Genomic DNA, 19,636 nt, shown 5'->3' on the forward strand with positions numbered 1-19,636 from the left:
CTCCAACCAACCCGAGGAGCACACAGTGAGCGACGGATCACCCTGTGTCCATCACCCACAGGTCCTCCCGAGGGCTAGGGTTCGTGGGAAGTTCAATTAATTAATTCCCTTTCCACGTTCCCCATCCTCAACATCTTCCTCGCCCGTCCCAACCTCAGTCGGATGAGGCTAATATTACGGTTGTACAAGAAAGAAGGTGATTTAGCAAATGTAGATACGTAACGGAGTGACATGTTCCGAAAGGAAAAAACTCCTTAAAATAAAGATTATAAACAAGTGTAAATTAAAAATTTATAACACCCCCGACAAGAGAAGGTTACAGTAAGAACTAGAAAAGAGCTGATAACTTTCAAACGGCTGAACCGATTATCTGGATTATAGCTAAGAACACTCTCGATCAAACCACCTTTCAAACAAAACAAACTAAATTAAAATCGGTTCATTAGTTTAGGAGCTACTTTTTGGGTCGGGGGTTAAAAAGAGCCCACACATGACCGGTTAAAGCAAGTAGGTATATTATTTAATTGCTTAAAATCTAGCTAGCCCCACCTTAGCTTCAAAAAGTTATAGAGAGAAGTTCATATCTAAGTAGTTTCTTTTAAGTTCTCACTTGCGATTTGTTTTGGCATTCACTTTCCATCAATTTACTACAAATCATGTATAAGTAGTACCATATGTACTTACTTATCTAATTTACACTTACTTAAGTATACTTTCACTGATAGATTTGTCAATACGGATCTAAAATGTAAAATGTTATTAGCTTTTGAAATCCAAAGTTAAGAATTCTTCAAAGCAATTCATAAATTCTATTCAACGCGTTAGGCCAGGAAATAAGCGGGTAATCTTTGTCGTCGTTCTCTCGATTGATAACGTCCACAGCTGGACAAAGCTAGGTCTTTTTTTTTAGGGTTACGTCCCGAAATGTGTCAACGGGACCCTATTCTGTCCTTCCGTCCGTCCGTATACCGGGCTGTATCTTGTGATAGGTAGGAATAATGTGTATTTTCTATTGCCGCTATAAAAAGTACTGAAATTTTCAAATTGCCGCCATGAAAATTAAAATAAACTATATCTTTTTTTATGGTACGGACCCCTTCCTGTGCGAGTTCGACTCGCACTTGGCCGGTTTTTAGGGAGCCACGCGGAGGGGACCACACGGTCAGAGTGAACTAGAGTGAGGTAGCTCTTAGTTTGATCCTGAACACATCCTGAATCGACATGTGTCAAATATTCGGTAGCCATGTTGTGTGTCTATCCTAAGTCTTATTTAAAGTATTTCACTGAATAGTCTGTTTGTCGCTGATTTCGAGGACTAAAAACTACGATACGATGACAGACGAGGTCAATGCACGTTTAGGTACTTAGTAAGTACTTACATAATACATTCAATACGATTTTGCCTATGCAGCAACTTTTACGAATACGAGTGGGTAGGTACCTGTCTGAAGTAAATCTTGGAAGATGGAAGCGGGCTAACCTGGCTGGAAGGGGTATGGCAGTTTTTTATTAAACCCATACTACCCCTTTGGTTTCTATACGGCATTGTACCGGAATGCTTAATCGCTTGGCGGCACGGCTTTGCCGGTAGGGTGGTAACAAAATTCCAAACCCCTGCCGGAAATCAAACCCGGGACCTCCCACTAATGAAACGACAGCGCTTACCACTGTGCCAGGGAGGTTGTCGTACAATGATGGCACAGTTTAACGATATTGTAAAACTGTGATGATGGTATCCATCGGGATCGAATGCATTTAAATATGATCACATGAACTCAAAATTATGAGGTGCGTAGTACATAATATCTACCTAACAATTGGGATGATGCCTAGGTATCTCTAAAATAAATTATTTATTAGGAGTCATTAAATAGAGGGACTTCCAAAATTGGTAAAAGCCATGCCCGATTTTACTTTTAAGTTTGCTTAAAATTTTAAATTATCTATTTAACTAACAAAGTACGTCCAATTTATGTCAAAAGTCTATGACGTCACATCTGTGAATTTCATACAAGCTTACTAAGCGAGCGTTTTGACGTTTGATAAAAAGTCACTGATTTGACTAGTAGTCATCATCCCTATTGGAGTAGGTACAATAGGTAACAAAATACCTATATAACCGAGTTCAGGCATAGTATGGACACTGATTGTACCTACGCAATGCTCAATTGATGTCACGGGACCAGCATGATGGAATCGTCCAATGATTGTATGACACATGAGACATTAGCCAAATTGCCTCGTTGCGAGAACCAGAGGTGACAAATCGCTTGAATTGTATTTGCAACATTCTCGAACAGTAACTATACCTTCTTAGGGTTCCGTACCTTAAAAGGAAAAATAGAACCCTTATAGGATCACTTTGTTGTCTGTCTCTCTGTCTGTCCGTCCGTCCGTCCGTCGTATCTGTCAAGAACACCTATAGGGTACTTCCCATTGTCATAGAATCATGAAAGGTAGTTAGATAGATTTTATAGCACAAAGGAATAAATCTGAAAACCGTGAATTTGTGGTTACATTACTTATTAAAAAAAATGTGTTTCAATTTTCACAATTCTTACTTGGAAAATTGAAACATATTTTAATTTAACTATACCAAGTGGGGTATCATTTGAAAGGGCTTTACCTGTATATTTTAAAACAGATTTAATCAATTTATTATTTTTATTCATAATAGTTTTTAAATCGTGCAAAATGTCGGAAAAATTACCCGAACCCTCGGTGCGCGAGTCTGACTCGCACTTGGCCGGTTATTTTATCGCTGGGAAATGCGTTTACGCATTCGTAATACGCAAATCGTGCTGATTCGCGCATGCGTATTACACACAATCATACGAATTGATCTTCGCTTTTTAAAATTCGTATGAATGTAGATGAGTTTTGCCAAGAACGGTGGCTATGAGAACCCCAGCTCAAGAGTTATTTGACATTATTTGATGCGTTACAAAATACATATTTTGTAACGCATCAAATAATGTGATTGAAGTGAATACAGTGAATTAGAACCATAAATCAACTTCACGCTTAGTTGAAGTGGAAAGACGAATATTAATCACCATTTTAAAAAGGCCTAATAATTTCCAAGAAAAAGCAAATTACTCCAGTGGAAACTCCAATATAATAAGTTATTTCCTAACGACGTTTAAAAAACGTAGACGTTTTTTACGACCAAGAAATCTGATCAAAATGACATACGGCTTCACACAAAGAAAATTTACTCCAAGATAGCATTTCTGATTTTAATTAGGCAATTAATAAAAGTCTATTCCACCACACAACTTCCCACCATTTAGCCTGTGAATAGTTGAAATGACTTTAAATTAAACACTAGTTCATTAAAATTTACCTCATTATCTAATGGGGTAAGGTTTAAAATGCATTGGCAATGGCCAGTGAAGATTATACCACAGATTATACAAAAGGAAATGATGAATTGTCACCCGCACGCGTTTGAAATTTTAATGAAATGGTTTTATTTACTTGAGATATGCCTATGTGGAGCCAACGAAGCGTTAAACTTGAATCTTTATATTATTTATTGTCTAAGTAAATAGTTTTCATTAATTTAAATAACTTTCATATTAATAAACTTAGAACCGAACTAATTATTGAGCAAGTTAATAAACTATTTTGTAGTTTTATTTGTTTTACAGGAACGACGTTTTATTGTTTTACCAGTCAGCAAAGCAACAAATAGGAAATCAACAATTAAATAATTAATAGTACCGCGAGTAAGGGCGAGAAAATAATATCAAGCATTATGAATAAAGAAATATAAACACGAGCGAAGCGAGCCCGAACAAAGCTTTTTCGATTCGATCAACTCAAGACGTCATTCAGTCATCGGTAGGTACTTCTGATGACTGAGTGGCATTCTGAACTGAGGCAGTATGTATTCACCTTAAGTTACAAATGCCCTTGCAGTTGTCATGTTATCATTCCTTGCCTTGGCCGAAATTGTAGGTAAGTGGCAGGAAACATGGACCTTAAACCTAGGCTTTTAGAAATAACAAAGCAAAACGAGCCATTGGCTTGGCCTTGGTATATTGTACCAGTACTAAAGCTAAAAAAAAATATGCTGAAGTAGGTAGAAAATCAACCTTAGATGAGAGTTCGTCTCGAACGTTCTGCATACAAACGTATTTTGATTCTCATTTGAACACTAGCTGATGCCCGCAGCTTCGCCCGCGTGGATTGGTCAGATCCCCTGCAGCATCAGGATTGAAGAGTTGGACTCCAAATTTTTTATGAAACAATATCGCAAAGTTCCTCTATCGAATAAAAAAGAAATGACGCAAATCGGTTCAGAAATCTCGGAGATTTCGGTGTACATAGGTAGAAAAACACAACTCCCTTTTTGAAAGTCGGTTAAAAAAGTAGCCTATTTTACGCCCTGGTCAATCCTCTACTTGCCTGTGAAAGTCCCGTCAAAATCGGTTCAGCCGTTCCAAAGATTAGCCTTTTCAAACAGACAGACAGACAGACAGACAGACAGACAGACAGACAAAAATTTTAAAAAGTGTGATTCAGTTATGGTATCGTTCAAATAACCATATGAGCTTAATATGAGGTAGTTATTTCGAAATTACAGACAGACACTCCAATTTTATTTATTAGTATAGATAAACCGATCACACTCAATGATGTAAATACGTTTTAGAAAGTAATATTTCTGTCTGTTTTTGCCAGATTTGCCTAAAATATGTAGGTACCTAGTTTCAAAGTTAAAACGCAACGCAAGTTAGATTTACATACAATATGATTTATATTATGTAAATTTCTGAGCCCGTGTAACTATGAAAATAAATATTGTTACGGAAGTCTGGTAAACCACAGACACAGATGTTTATTACTAGAATGAGTCTACAAAATGAATGTGATTACAATTTCAATGGTATAGTGGTCTAGGCTATACCAACAATGCGTACCTACTATATACCTATAAGATAAAAGGTAAAGCTGACTGACCAATCTATCAACGCACAGCCCTAACTACTGGACGGATCGCGCTGAAATTTGACATTCAGATATGACATAAACATCAGCTAAGCAAGGGTTTTCAAATATTCAACCCCTAAGACCTCATTCGCACGAGCGTTAAAAAAGCGTTGCGTTAACCCGGCGTTGTGCTGACAATACAAAGTGTGCATTAAAAAAGCGTTGACGTGTGAACAGATACTTGTAAATGCATTTGGTCTATTTGAACGCTTATTTAACGGACTTTAAAAAGCTCTCGTGCGAATGAGACCTAAGCCCTAATTCGCACGAGCGTTAAAACCCGGCGTTGTGCTGACATTATACAAAGTATGCGTTAAAAAAGCGTTGATGTTGAACAGATACTTGGGAATGCATTTGTTCTATTTGAACACCCTTTAAAAAAGCTCTCGTGCGAATGAGGCCTTAGAGAGTAAACTGCGGGTTTGAAATATGTGTAGTATAAGCTATTCGAGCTATAGACATGTTTATTTTATTACGATTTTGTTACAAAAAACGAGTCAAGTCAATATGCCAGCATAACAAATAATCGTAATAACAATGTAACAAGATTCAGAAAATATGACGGGCGTATGACGGCGCAGTCAAAATATAGCAGAACGCAAGTGAATAACACTTGTACAAATGGCCGCCGCAATTAGAATGGATGCATGCCTCACTGCGCTTCGCACTGATCTCATTAGGGTTGTCACACATGAAAAATAACAAAAACAATCGTTTAAACTATCGTGAGTTATTTTCATTGGAAGTATAGGTACACCGTACCAGCTATACTCAAGTATTTAGTCGATGCAATCCCGACTAGTTTTGAACCCATCCAGGGTCCTTTTTTGATATTGCCAATCGCGATCGCGCCGCGGCCCATGACTCGCTGTGAGGGTGCCTGAGGGGGCGAGGGGGGGGGGGGATCATCTCTCGACAGTTCCTGCTGGGCATACACAGGTATGAACATGAACAGGGCGAACATGAAAAAATTAGATAACCACGAATATGTCGAACGAGATCAAAGTTAAATCATTTATTCAAATTGGATACAAAAAAAACTTTACTTCCTATAGTCCACAAGACAAAAAAAAACAATTGACTGCGTGACAAGTGACAGCCCTGTGCTCCAAATTATGCAGAATGTGATACTGAACTTGTTATATCACCGTTTCGCTCCAAAATCCGGCCGCAGCACACTACGCCGCTTCCGGCAGACCATCATTCTTGTTATTACATACCTATATTACAATATAATAAGTAATCATTCGTCATCATCATCATCAGCCCATCGCCGACCCACTACCTGAGCACATGCCTCCGCTCTAGAGTTTAAGCCACAGTCCACCACGCTGAGCGCTTGTCAAGTGCAGACTGGCAGCCCATTATCAGCCCATACATTTAGGAGAACTCTCACACGGTCTTCTCACAAAATTTTCCCTTTCCATAAAGCAAGTTGCAGAAACACAATACACAAGAAACACATAACTCCGAAAAATTATAACTTACTAGAGGATGCCCGCGGCTTCACCCGCGTGGATTTCGATTTTTTAAAATCCCGTAGGAACTTTTTGATTTTCCGGGATACAAAGTAGCCTATGTCCTTCCCCGGGATGTATCCCAAGTCTGTACCGAATTTCATTAAAATCGGTTCAGTGGTTGGGCCGTGAAAACGTAGCAGACAGACACACTTTCGCATTTTAATATTAGTATGGATAAGGAATCCAGAATAGGAGGCCAAAACGTTAACCATAAGCCTATGACCTCTTTGATAACATTATGGTAGGTACTAGGTACACTTTTCTATTTTCATTAAGTACACGGGCTTTTTGTATTACTTAGTTAGTAGGTACCTTAGTAGGTAGGTAGGTAGGTCTACTTGTTTTTACTGACACATTTTATTATAGCTTTATTTATGGGATCTAAGTTATTCAACCTGTCTACCTAGTAACTGTAACTGGTTCTAGTTACTTCTAATAAGTGTTGTAAATAAAAGAAACTTCACATAACTACCTCTACCTACCTAGGTATTCATATATTTATTATGTAATCAGAAAAACTACAGACTTGACTTTCTTTCTTGGTAGTAACGGTGTTAATCCTCAAGAACTGCAATGTATCTGCCATTCATCATTCATTGTAACATGCATCTCGACATTATATAATATGAAAATAGTCCCTTCCCACTGTCTGTTGTACGCTTAGGTCTTTTAAACTATGCAATGGATTTTAATGCGGTTTTCATCTATATGTATATAGTGATTCAAGAAGAAGGTTCATATGTATAGTTTAATATTGTTTTGTGTCAATTGTTCAAAATGTAGGAAGATCAAACCGACTGAGTACTTTCATCGAAAATGCTGTTTTATTCTTTTGAAATATTACTTTCGCTACTGACCTAAGTACCCCTATTACTACCGACTACGTCCGCGTTGATTTAGGTTTTCTAAAAATTCCGCTGGAACTCATTGATTTTCAGGGATAAAATGGAGGCTAGTAGGTAAGTAGTAAGTAGTATGTCCGACCTCCGACCTTTCAACTACATATACGAGTAACTCGATGCCAAAAATCAAGTTGATTGGTTGCTTAGTTAGGGCGTGAAGGAAGGACAAACAAACAAGCAAACAAACACACATTTGCATTTTTAATAATATTAGTATAGATAGGTACCACAGTGACACCTGTGCGAATCCGGGATGGGTAGCTAGTTGAAGTATAAGCAACGTGACAACTTTCTTGTAGGATTCTTGTTTTTATGTGATTGATGACCGTTATTTTTCAGAATTCCATTACATACGAGTACAGTGAAACCAGCGTATTGTATCGCTGAGTGAAGCAAGTTATAAATAGGTAGGTAGGTACCTAGCTTATTTATGTCTTGTACATGCTACTAAGGTACTGACTAACTTACTAACACGTCTACATGACATTACAGACCGAAAGTAGTGAAACTCACAGACACTTAAAAAAAATAGTAAGTTTAGGTAGCTAAATGTAAATATTTTCACAATACACGTATTATATCCTCATTACCTTACGTCATGAAAGCATTAGAGCCACAGAACTCCTAAGAAGAGTCTTCCTAAATCTGTCTGTCTGTGATTAGAACATTCGCTGGAGGAGCTCATACTTAGTATTGTAGGTTTTGAAGCCTATGTTTTGAAAATGTTTTGGATTCTTTCAATGGCTGAAACATAAAATTTAAAACTAGAACAATGGATGAAATTTTAATACAGAACAGTACCTATCTATATTTTTAGAACCAGCTCAAGAAGCGCTTTCATTTGATAAATATGATGACTTGGGGAAACAAGACTTCTTTGTGATCGCATATAGAAGTCAAACCATGGTCCTCATATTTTGCAAATGAATATATTCTATTGAGGGCTGTGGCCTCGTTAGTATTTCTATGTAGGTTAGATATAGGTAGGCCGTAGGTACATTATTTATAGACGTAGGCATTTCTGAATCTTAAGCGATCAGTTATTACAACATGCAAAAGAAACAATGGTAAACCAATTCCAAATTGAAAGAAAAATAAAACATACCAACTCGATTTTAATATTAGGGTTTGTATTTGCATAATGAATGCGCATTTTGTCATTGCGTGCTGAACGCATCGGCGCGTGGTTCCCTCGCATGGAAGGTCTCTATCAAGGCTTTTATGATGCGGTAGGTATTGAATTCCAGAAAAAACAATTGGAATCTGTTAGTTTTTGAAGTAAAGCAGTGGTTGAGACGTCGCTCAGCCTCCTTTCGGGAGGTTGGGGTTCGATCCCGGGCATGCACCTCTAACTTTATGGAATTATGTGCGTTTTTAACCCTCGACCCAAAAAGAGGGGTGTTATAAGTTTGACGTGTGTATCTGTGGCATCGCAGCTCCTAAACTAAGGAACCGATTTTAATTTTTTTTTTTTTTTTGTTTGAAAGGTGGCTTGATCGAGAGAGTTCTTGGCTATAATCCAAGAAAATCGGTTCAGCCGTTTGAAAGTTATCAGCTCTTTTCTAGTTACTGTAACCTTCACTTGTCGGGGGTGTTATAAATTTTTAATTTACACTTGTAAGCAATTCAATATCACTTGCTTTAACGGTGAAGGAAACGTGGGCAAGCCTGTATGCTTGAGAGTTGTCTATAATGATCTCAAAGGTGAGTGACCAACCCGCACTAGGCCAGCGTAGCAGACTATAGCCTAAATCCTTCTCGTTCTGAGAGGATTAAGACCAAAACCCACATAACTCCAAAAAGTTAGGTACGGGTTCGAACCGCCGACCTCCCGAAAGGAAGCATGTAGTCTTAACCCCTTAACCATATCGCACACACACAGTATGGGCTGCACATGTTTTTTAAATTTAATAAGGATTTTTTTTGACTATCCTGTCCTATCCTACAATCCAATCTATCATTCTCAATCTAAAAATCCAGTGTAGGATTCTACGACGCGAACGGTTCCACCCTAGTATGAAATCCATATTTTTTTATTTATCTTCTAGAGTTGCCATCATAAAAGACGGAAAAACCCGGGACCTATTTCTGTTGTCTTGGTAACCCTACTCAAAACTAAGAGTGTAGGCAATGCGGGTAGAAGTTACAATTCCTATCACGTGCAAACTGACAGTCGTTATGGTTGTACTATCTAGTGTTCACCCACTTGAACACCGTTACCCAGTACACTCCCACCCAAGTGTATCGGGTTATGGTGACGTGAGAATTAGAGTACAATAGAATAGAATAGTATAGAAATAGAATAGAATAAATATTTTTATTCAAATAAACTTTTACAAGTATTTTTGAATCGTCAAATGCATCTTCCACCGCAACTGGTTCATCGCAACTGCAAGTTCTGCAAAGCCATCGTGAAAAACTCACTCTGTAAATAACCCTTTCACTCGCTCCGTACAATCGTAGTTCCAATTTCATTTGAATATTAAGCAACCAAAGTCCATGAAATTTTGCAGACATATTCTAGAAACTAATATCTATGCCTGTGGTTTTCCAGATTTCTGTTAAAACATTCGGTTTCAAAGTAACGTGGTATTAAAAATTCACATACAAATCTTTGAGCCCCTGTAATTTTAAAACTACATATTTTTAGAAAAATCTAAAACACCACAGGCACAGATATTAGTTTCTAGACTATGTCTGCAAAATTTCATGGACTTTGGTTGCTTAATATTCAAATGAAATTGAACTACGATTGTATGGAGTAAGTGACGGAGAGAGCCCTGTTAATACGTATATTAGAGGGTAAGATTTTGGGTAACTAACGAAGGGACAGTCACAAACTTCTAAATAAAGAGGGATAAAATAACACTTTAAAATACCTACCGCTCCGAATAGATATTTTCATTGTATCGCTGATCCCCGCGACTTTGTCCGCGTGTATTCAGGTTTTTAAAAATCCCATGGGGACTCTTTGATTTTGCGGAATAAAAAGTCGCCTAGGTATGTCACTTTCGTTTTAACGCTTTCGAACATACAGTATCAAGTTTATTGAAGTTTAGTCAAGTTTAAAGTAAGTCTCAATTTAATAGAAGCGGCGCGGCTTCCTGTAAACTCGACGGTGTACGATTGCCATAATGTTATCACTTGTAACCAACTTGCAACACGCATAAAAGCAAACACAAGTACAGTACCCGGCATGAAATATTGCACATCGAACTTTAGAAAGAGATTTCGGCTTCGTAGAGCGTTGTCTCTGTCACTCATACCTATGTGACGTTTCGTCGGTTTCAACGACAGAGACAACGCGCTACGAAATCGTTATCTCTTTCTAAAGTTCGATGTGCAATATTACCTGCCGGGTATTGTACATACTACATAGGCTGGTTTTACAGTGACGCTTACCGCCCGCGCGGGTGGTAAGCGCGGTGGCCGAATAGCCGTCAGCGCGGGCCATCCGCGCGACTATGTAACGATCCATAAGAGACGCAAAGCTCGTGGCCCGCGACGCTTACCAACCGCGCTGGCGAAAGCGTCACTGTAAAACCACACATAGATATAGGTAAGTAATGGGTAAATGTAAAAAAAATTGAATTGGTGATCGACGTTAGATTTAACAGATCTTAAATGCTTCATTATTTTGTAACTTGATATCTCCAAGAAAATTCGTGTCTGCCTAATTAATGTGCATCGGCGTCATGTAAACTTATTAGTGTAGTCTGCAGACTAGAGACATGTTCAATTATTTTCGCTACAAAAAAATTAATTAGCAGAATGGTCGGCGCGGCACGGTTAGGGTTACCAGCTCACTGATGTGAAATGGAAATGTCCTAATACAAAGCCTCAATAGCTCAACGGTTATAGGAGTGGACTGAATTCCGAAAGGTCGGCGGTTCAAACCCCAGCTGTTGCACTATTGTCGTACCCACTCCTAGCACAAGCTTTACGCTTAATTGGAGGGGAAAGGGGAATGTTAGTCATGATTAAAATGGCTAATATTCTTTTTAAAAATAAAAAAAATAAAAAATAAAAAATAAAAAGCCTTATTGTTTATCAGATTGCGGCGAAGCCCTATAGGAGGGTTATGTGATTAACCAGTGTGTATGTATGTGCGTTTCTGTGTCTGCTCGTAACGTCTCAACGGCTCAACCGATAGTAACAAGCTAAGTATCTAATCAATTTTTGATAGAACAATTTCACACTTATAATTAGGGAACGTGAGATGAAAAACGTATTTTTTCGACACAAACATCGTATACTTAAATGTGTTGTTTGCTTAATCTTGTTCTATTTGGTGCAATACGAAACTATTTTGAATGCCGTCAGTTGATCCGTGAACATTTTATCAATATTTTTTATTATTTCTTTATCAATATTGGTTATATGGTAACCCTAGCCGGAGTGGAATTTCATTCTGGGATATAAAACACTTTCAGCGGCTTATGCGTCGAACAAGGGAATGCTGGTGGAATTTGGAGACAGACTTTCATCTTGTTAGTGTGAAGTTAAATACTGTACTACCTACATACTCAAAAATAATTTTACCTAGATATTTACGACTACCTATCGCTGCCCAGTGTCACTCGGGATGAAACAAGAATTCTAACGATAGGTAGCATACCTACATCGAAATCTGTTTAGGCAGTTTAGAAGTTATGGTGAAACAAAGAAACTCTCTCACTTACATAGTATACATGTACATAGTATACATGGTACATAGTGTACAATATACATGAACCCTAAAACAATTAGATACACTCCTTTTTTGGGCAGTGCATGTCGTGCAATAGAGGACAGTGGTTCGCCCCTAACTTGTCTTAGCATAAAAACGTAAGCATGCTTGCTTATTATTTCATTTCAAATATATGGACCTTAGTAAGGAGTGGAAGCGCAGGGTGCCGCTGTATTCAGGCGGCGCAAGATCGTGGCATGTGAAAGTCTCTACAAGAGACCTATGCCCAGCAGTGGAAGTTTATTAGTTTATTTGTTGATAATGATGATGATGATGATGATTTTATCTAAATATATAAAAGAAAAAGCTGACCGACTGACTGACGCACAGCTCAAACCATTGGAGTTTGGACGGATCGTTGGGCATGCAGATAAATGTTATGGTGTAGGCATCCGCTAAGAAAGAATATATTTTGGAAATTCAACTTCTAACGGAGTAAAATAGGGGTTTTTAGAAAGACGCGGGCTTAGGCTACTTTAAAATAAAATGCATGAAAATAATTATTGCAGATGCATTTCGGCTGGCAAAAAAATGACGACTTTCTATCGAGCTGGAGCAATTAGTGAATTCATACACGAGAGCAGTAAAGATATTTAGCGGCGCGACAAGACGCGGGAAATTCGAGATTAATGTGGATTAGTGAACAAATAAGGCTCGTAATACATGATTAGGTAAATATAGGTATAATGAATAATTAATTTATTTTATGTATTGTACTATCTAAGCCCAGTACACTTCCCTAAAGTTCAGTCAAATACTCGTACCTACCATTACCTACATGTTATAAAAGGGAAAGTGTTTGTTGGTTGGTTGGTTGGTTTGTCCTTCAATCATATCGCAACGGAGTAACGGATCGATAACATGATTTTTTGCAAGGGTATCTAACTATCTATATTACCTATAGACCTGGAGTGACATAAGATACTTTTTATCCCGGAAAACAATAATCCCCACGGGATTTTTATAAATCTAAATCCACGCGGACGAAGTCGCGCGCATCAGCTATCACTACCTACATTATAAATGCGAAGTGTATTTGTTTGTTGGTTTGTCCTTCAATCACATCGCAACGGAGCAACGGATCGATAAGATTTTTTGCATGGATATGGTATAGAGAAACCTGGAAAATGACTCCGCCCGCATTGGGGCATTACAAGGCTTGTTCTTTACTATTTTTAACCCCAGAACCAAAAAGAGGGGTGTTATAACTTTGACGTGTGTATCTGTGTATCTGTCTGTTGCATCGTAGCTCCTAAACTAATGAACCGATTTTAATTTAGTTTTTTTTGTTTTGTTTGAAAGGTGGCTTGATCGAGAGTGTTCTTAGCTATGATCCAAGAAAATCGGTTCAGCCGTTTGAAAGTTATCAGCTCTTTTCTAGTTACTGTAACCTTCACTTGTCGGGGGTGTTATAAATTTTTAATTTACATTTGTTACATAAACATTTTTACTTATGTAAAAAAAAATAGCTGGTGTATCTACATGTGCTAGGTGCCTAAGACCGTAAACGCACGTAACTTTTTAATTTAAGACGTTTCGGCAAAGGAATTCAGCGTCTAGTCTGCGGGCGAGAGAAATCGGATCAACTTAGTATTTGTCTGTTAATGAGATTGGCTAATTCGCGGCAGATCATAAAATAATAATAATAGTCAGTCAGTATCATTCCACAGTTTCTCTGATAACTGCGATGAGAAATCTCGATATAAGTGCTATGTTTATTATGAGTAGGTAGCTGTATAGGTACTATAGCGTAAGGTACCCAATCTTTGTATTGGAATAATTATTTTGAAGACATCTAACTACCTATAGTATGTTAATTAACATTTTCTGTAAGGTTTATTTCATTTGGGAAAATGAACAGCTTTTTTTTGTAGTGTAACCATGAAGTGAAACATAATTATAAAATAAGGCGGTGTTCTTGAAGGTTGCGGAAGGGTTGCGGCTGCTCTTTACGATAGTCAGTAGGTAAAGATTTAATTTAAAAAAAAAAATTAGATAATTATTACTGATTGACAGTATTCATCCAAGCAAAGATAACTATAATTATGATAAGTTAACTATATGCATCCACTATCATCCAAGTGCGAAATTAATAACATTATTTTAGTTTACCAAGTACACCATAGAAACTTGGCAGTTGATACTTGGCAATATTTATACGAAGCTTAGAACCTAAAGCTGCAAATACGATTAAAAAATACAGTCAAATGGGACTTCGTCTGTGTTGGTGTTTGCTGGCGCGCGTGCTCTGCCTTTTTGGTTTTTTTTTTTTTTTTTTGTTAAAAGTGGCCGGGTTTTGTGTTTTACTGGTGTTTTTGGTGGTGGGACTGACTCGAACCGTGTAACGCGCTCTAAAGGGATGCCGCGCGTGTCGGTGAGCGCCGGCACAGATGATGTCCATACTTTTTCCCTATCTTGTAAATAATACAAACTTGACATTAGCTAATCTTTGTAGCTAGACGAGAGAAAAAAAAAACGTCTACGTCAATGTCTGTGGTCAATGTCATTCTGATATGACATTTATTATCACATTGTGATAACAGGCGTTGTTTATTGTTAAGGTTAGTTTTTAGTTTTGCTTAATAATTCTTTACATCACAACTAATGATATTAGTAATCTAGGTTTCCTGTAATTAGATAAACCTTAAGCAATAATAGCGCTACTATGTCAGGCCTATCTTTTATTAAATCTACAAAAGGCAAAGTGATCTTGGCGACCGTAGTGGCGCTACATCTGGCAATTTACGTCGCGAAACCATCGTTTTTCAAGGGCGAAAAGGAGAATAAGGTTTACGAAGCACCGCCGAAGTATCTGCCTTGAGATCTCCGTGACCTTCGGAACCCGGAAATTAATTTAACGCTCGAAAACCGCACTAAATCGTACTAATTCATGATTTATAAAACGCTCGCCGTGTCTGCCGCTAGTTTAGTCCGTAAAGGTTTGGTGAACAACTTTTCAAGAAACATGAGTTCAGGAAGATTTCTGGTTTACGTCACAAGATCGGATATGCCAGAATGTGGTATAGAATTGCTGAAAAAACAGTGAGTTACATGTCATCTTGAATTATTACTTGATATACGTAACTCTAACTAATAAAATTATTTTATAGCCCTAAAAATTACACAGGTTTACCCTAGCTAAGATTTTCTTATATACCTATGTAATTATAAACCTAGATTCGCATGTGATTTTTTGTTTGTTTTAAAGTCAAAATCTCTAGCTAGCAGCAACAGTTGTAAGCTCATGCTAACCAAACAAAATGCAACTCAAATAATTTCCTAGTGCTCCAAGGCTTAGATCTATGGAGCACACTTTGACTTGGCTCATACTTGTACAGTGCAGAGTTAAAACACAGTAGATTTGTATACAGATAAATCTGTATATTAGAACATGTATTTCATATATTTTTTTATTAAATGTTATTGACATTTTAATTATTACTTTAATATTGGGTAGGTTAAACAGTTAAACAATTTTACATCATTTTGATATATTTAATTAAGCCATAATCTTACGTTCCAGATGTGAGGTTAAAACATGGAAGGATGCTGCACCAGTCCCAAGAGAAGAATTTCTTAAAGGTGTTGCAGGTGTAGATGCGATCTACTGCTCTCTCAATGAGAAAATAGACCAGGAAGTCCTGGATGCGGCTGGGCCTCAGCTAAAAGTTATAGGCACCATATCTGTTGGCCATGACCACATAGACTTGACAGAGTGCAGAAAAAGGGGTATCAGAATCGGGTACACACCTGATGTTTTGACGGATGCCACTGCTGAACTTACTGTAACTATAACATTGTTTTTAATCCAGATTATTATTATTTTACACAGACATGCTCCATCTTAGGTTTCTTCATATCCTGCTTGGTTTGATTGCAGTAAAGTACAGCCTATATAACTATATAAAAAAAACTATCTTCACTTGTCTAATGAAAATATGTACATAAAAAATCCTCAGTAAATTGTACAAACTATTATATAATTTCAATAAAGGAGAATGTAGGTAAAACAAGTTACTAATAAAACACCAAAACAGATATAATTACTTACTTTGATTACTTCATTAAGCTAAAACTAATTGCCAAATATAAAATTCCCAAGGTCAACAGGAAGTACCTGTAGAACTAGTAGGTGGTTTTCTCAACAGACACGACAGACAGACAGACAATAAAGTCATTGTATTAGGGTTCCTTCTTTCCTTTTGAGTTACAGGACCCTAAAAATTTTGCAAACTTAATTCAGGCACAATTAGTAAAAAGACCAATGTAAAAAAAAAACAAATATATCGATCAAACCAATCAATCAATCTGTCCAATATGGGTATAAAATAACAAGCAAATAACTTTTGTTTCAGATGGCCTTGTTACTTGCAACATCAAGAAGACTACCAGAAGCGCAGCATGATGCTAAAACTGGTGGATGGGTGTCCTGGGCCCCGCAATACATGACAGGACCGGGACTTAATGGCGCCACTGTTGGCATGGTTGGCTTTGGGAGAATAGGCCAGGCTGTCGCCAGGCGCGTCAAGTCTTTTAACACTGCCAAAATATTATATTTTAGCCGCAGTGAAAGAGTAGAGGCAAAAGAAGTTGGAGCTATCAAAGTTAACTTTGAGGAACTGCTTAGAGAAAGCGACTTTGTCATAGTCTGTGCTCCATTAGTGCCAGAGACAAAAGAGATGTTCAACAAAAGTGCATTTGAGAAGATGAAATGCAGTGCTGTCTTTGTAAATACTAGTCGAGGTGCATTGGTTGATCAAGATGCTTTGATTTATGCTCTTGAAAATAATATTATTTGGGGAGCTGGTTTGGATGTAACAACTCCGGAACCGTTGCCTCTGGATAGTCCACTGTTCAAGCTGAAGAATTGTGTTGTTCTACCTCACATTGGCAGTGCAACATTCGGTACAAGGAATACCATGAGTGAGCTAACTGCCTCTAATATACTTGCTGCTTTGAATGGTACAAAAATGCCTGCAGAATTAAAGTAGTTGTTACTTTCAAGATTATTTATTTTTCTAATATTGTACTTAATTTTAAGGAATGATTGTTTTATGTTATTAATATAAATGATGTTAGAATTTGTTATATTGATTATTTATTTATTATTAAATTATGCATTCTAATATTAAAATGTGAAAGAAGTCTGTTTGTTGATTACTTGTTCACTGCCCATTTAATTTGGATGTTTGGACTAGGGATAGCTTACATTCTAGAGATGCAGGGCATATGCTTTATCCTGCACTTTTATCCAGGAAAATTAAAATGGGATTTGAATACCTAACTGTAAATCTGCAGACAAAGTTGCAGGCATCATCTAGTTTATTACATTTACAATCAAAGTTCAAACACATGGGTATTGAGTATAATATTAACATTGGTCAGCTATGTCTTAAAATTGTGACCAAATGAGTGAATTTGATAAACCAGTTTTGATAAAATGTGATTAAGTAGATAAATTGTAAAATATGATGTTGCTGTGACTTGTAAATAAAAATAAACGTTTCCAATAAATTAATCATATATTTACATATCACAAATAAAGCTTTAATTTAATCATTGTGCTCATGTTGTGCCTCAGATTCCCTCCAATTATTCTGGATCATTTCCACAATCATTTTCCACCATTTTGATTCCATGAAGTAATAAATTGAACAGATTATAATGAACAGCCACGACAGAATGAGGAAATAATCAGTTTCTTTTTCTACAACACTTGAAACTGGTCCTTGAAAGTCTTTTGAAGTGACTAGTAACACTTGAGGATTCTGTCCTGTTATAACATGAACAAATTTGCTGAATAAATGGATATTGTACTCTGTACCATTAAATTTACCGACTGGTCGTCCATTGTGAAACATTTTTAATGTTGGTACACCTACTATTCCATACTGGGCATTTATTCCGTGGTATTTCAGAGCATCCAGTGCTACCATTTTAATATTGGGGTATGATCTGGCTAATGCATTAAAATGTGGTGCAGCATGAGCACTGAACGGGCAAGGCCTTGCAAAAAATAGGACAAGTACACAATCAGCTTCAACATCACGGCTTTGAATGTCCGGTTTCACTTGAAGTAACTTGGCAAGAGCCGTACCATTAATAATTTCAACTGATGGATCTGTATCAGTTTCATAGATTATCTCCTTACATTTAACTAGTTTTCTTGTTTCATTTGCATTTGTTTTATTTGTATCCACAGTAACATTGGCGAATGTAACTTGGTTATATAGATTGGTTAGTGTTTTGTTCACATCCGATACTACATTGGAGAGAAGAGATTCAGATTCGTCGACGGTAGAGAAGTCATTGTCTTCTTTTAAAGCATCTGCTTCTTCATCTATGTCAAACTGTGAGGCTATAGGAAGGCCTGAAATAAATAATACGAATTCTTTTTATTTGATCCAAATAATCTTGCATTACTGAGTTAATTACTTAATAGTCGGTTAAATTACAACTTAGTAAGGTTAAATTTTTTGGTAGGAAAGAATTTTACATTGAAATCCCTATTTTAAATTGTAAATTATGTATTATAAAAACGAGGATTCAAGATGTTTACAATTTCAATGTTTTTACTTACATAAAAGCAGTATGGCAAGAAAGGAAGCATAGCTTCTATTGTGGAAGTACATTTTACGAGTTTTTAGTTATACAAGAAAGTTCGTTTCGTCTTTGAACATCAAATTATTTAATTACAAATTCAAAACTCCACTTGCGAAATGCGAAAACAATACATTTTTGACATTTTAGTCTGACAAAACCGTAGACACCATTTTTAACAGTTGACACTGACAGTTATGTAACCATAGAGCGGTTTATTTTTTTTGTTTAAACATGGACTCTTTCATTTTGGTTTGGTGAATAAAATAAATTATTCACTTGATTGCAATATAACTAACTAACGAGTTCACAAAACAAACAGGATATGAATCGTATATGAATTAATTAATTTGATAGAAAATAATAACGGACGGAACTGACTAGATAACAAAAAACCACTTAGGTATTATAGTTAGTTACCTGAAACCTGTGTAAGAAACCAATCTTTATACAATTTTAGTGATGTACCTACTAAATGAAGTTATTTAAAGACATTTGTCCATTCAATTTATTTATTTTTAATTTCTATTATCGAATAGTTAGGTATAATTGAGGACGTCACACATGTCGTGGGCGATGGGCGTCGATATAACATTAATTACAGTCGATCTCGACCTTGCACTGCTACCGATTAGCCGATGTCACTTCCAGGGTGACCATGATGTCTGCTTTGGGCTGGACACAATAGATAGAGCGATCACTTGCTAGAAAAAATTGCTAGAGATAAACCATTCGTCAGACCCTTTATAGAGATGACTGCCTCTGAGGTGCTAGTACTGAGTAGGAAAATCAATGGCTTAATAATAATGCAGGCACTAACATTGGCCATCCAACATGTTTAACCTCTCCAAGAAATCTGTAGAAACACCTTTACAAATCAAAATATG

The 19,636-nt window shown here is 37.0% G+C and overlaps 2 protein-coding genes and 1 long non-coding RNA gene across 4 annotated transcripts; 2 read left to right on the plus strand and 1 right to left on the minus strand.

Annotated features, from left to right (window-relative positions):
- Positions 1 to 764: 764 nt before the first annotated feature.
- LOC123873667 lies at positions 765 to 5,024 on the plus strand. Its single transcript, XR_006797729.1, has 3 exons — positions 765 to 778; positions 3,890 to 3,892; positions 4,947 to 5,024. It is a non-coding gene; the product is annotated as an uncharacterized LOC123873667 (long non-coding RNA).
- A 9,643-nt stretch (positions 5,025 to 14,667) lies between these two features.
- On the plus strand, positions 14,668 to 17,664 carry LOC123873665 (glyoxylate reductase/hydroxypyruvate reductase-like). Its single transcript, XM_045918636.1, has 3 exons — positions 14,668 to 15,191; positions 15,673 to 15,934; positions 16,505 to 17,664. Exons 1-3 carry the CDS (start codon positions 15,040 to 15,042, stop codon positions 17,138 to 17,140), a joined length of 1,050 nt encoding a protein of 349 aa, XP_045774592.1. The 5' UTR covers positions 14,668 to 15,039; the 3' UTR covers positions 17,141 to 17,664.
- LOC123873666 (thioredoxin domain-containing protein 15) lies at positions 17,660 to 19,425 on the minus strand. Of its 2 annotated transcripts, none has more exons than XM_045918637.1 (2): positions 19,274 to 19,425; positions 17,660 to 18,518 (listed from the first exon to the last, which is right to left on the minus strand). In XM_045918637.1, exons 1-2 carry the CDS (start codon positions 19,342 to 19,344, stop codon positions 17,702 to 17,704), a joined length of 888 nt encoding a protein of 295 aa, XP_045774593.1. In that variant the 5' UTR covers positions 19,345 to 19,425; the 3' UTR covers positions 17,660 to 17,701. The 2 variants fall into 2 exon arrangements, with proteins under 2 accessions (XP_045774593.1, XP_045774594.1); XM_045918638.1 differs by lacking the exon at positions 19,274 to 19,425 and adding an exon at positions 18,730 to 18,930 and having other exon boundaries at positions 17,660 to 18,519.
- Between the last annotated feature and the right edge of the window lie 211 nt (positions 19,426 to 19,636).

Source organism: Maniola jurtina, chromosome 17 (assembly GCF_905333055.1).
Source record: "Maniola jurtina chromosome 17, ilManJurt1.1, whole genome shotgun sequence".
In the NCBI taxonomy this organism is placed as follows: Eukaryota; Metazoa; Arthropoda; class Insecta; order Lepidoptera; family Nymphalidae; genus Maniola; species Maniola jurtina.

What these genes read in the sequence shown, in the direction of transcription:
- LOC123873665 (XM_045918636.1), top strand. Translation starts at nt 15,040, where the DNA reads ATGATTTATAAAACGCTCGCCGTGTCTGCCGCTAGTTTAGTCCGTAAA. An exon ending in ATAGAATTGCTGAAAAAACA is followed by an intron (nt 15,192 to 15,672) that starts GTGAGTTACATG and finishes CTTACGTTCCAG; the next exon opens with ATGTGAGGTTAAAACATGGA. An exon ending in ATGCCACTGCTGAACTTACT is followed by an intron (nt 15,935 to 16,504) that starts GTAACTATAACA and finishes CTTTTGTTTCAG; the next exon opens with ATGGCCTTGTTACTTGCAAC.
- LOC123873666 (XM_045918637.1), bottom strand. Translation starts at nt 19,344, where the DNA reads ATGTTATATCGACGCCCATCGCCCACGACATGTGTGACGTCCTCAATT. An exon ending in CCTAACTATTCGATAATAGA is followed by an intron (nt 18,519 to 19,273) that starts AATTAAAAATAA and finishes ATTTATTTCAGG; the next exon opens with CCTTCCTATAGCCTCACAGT.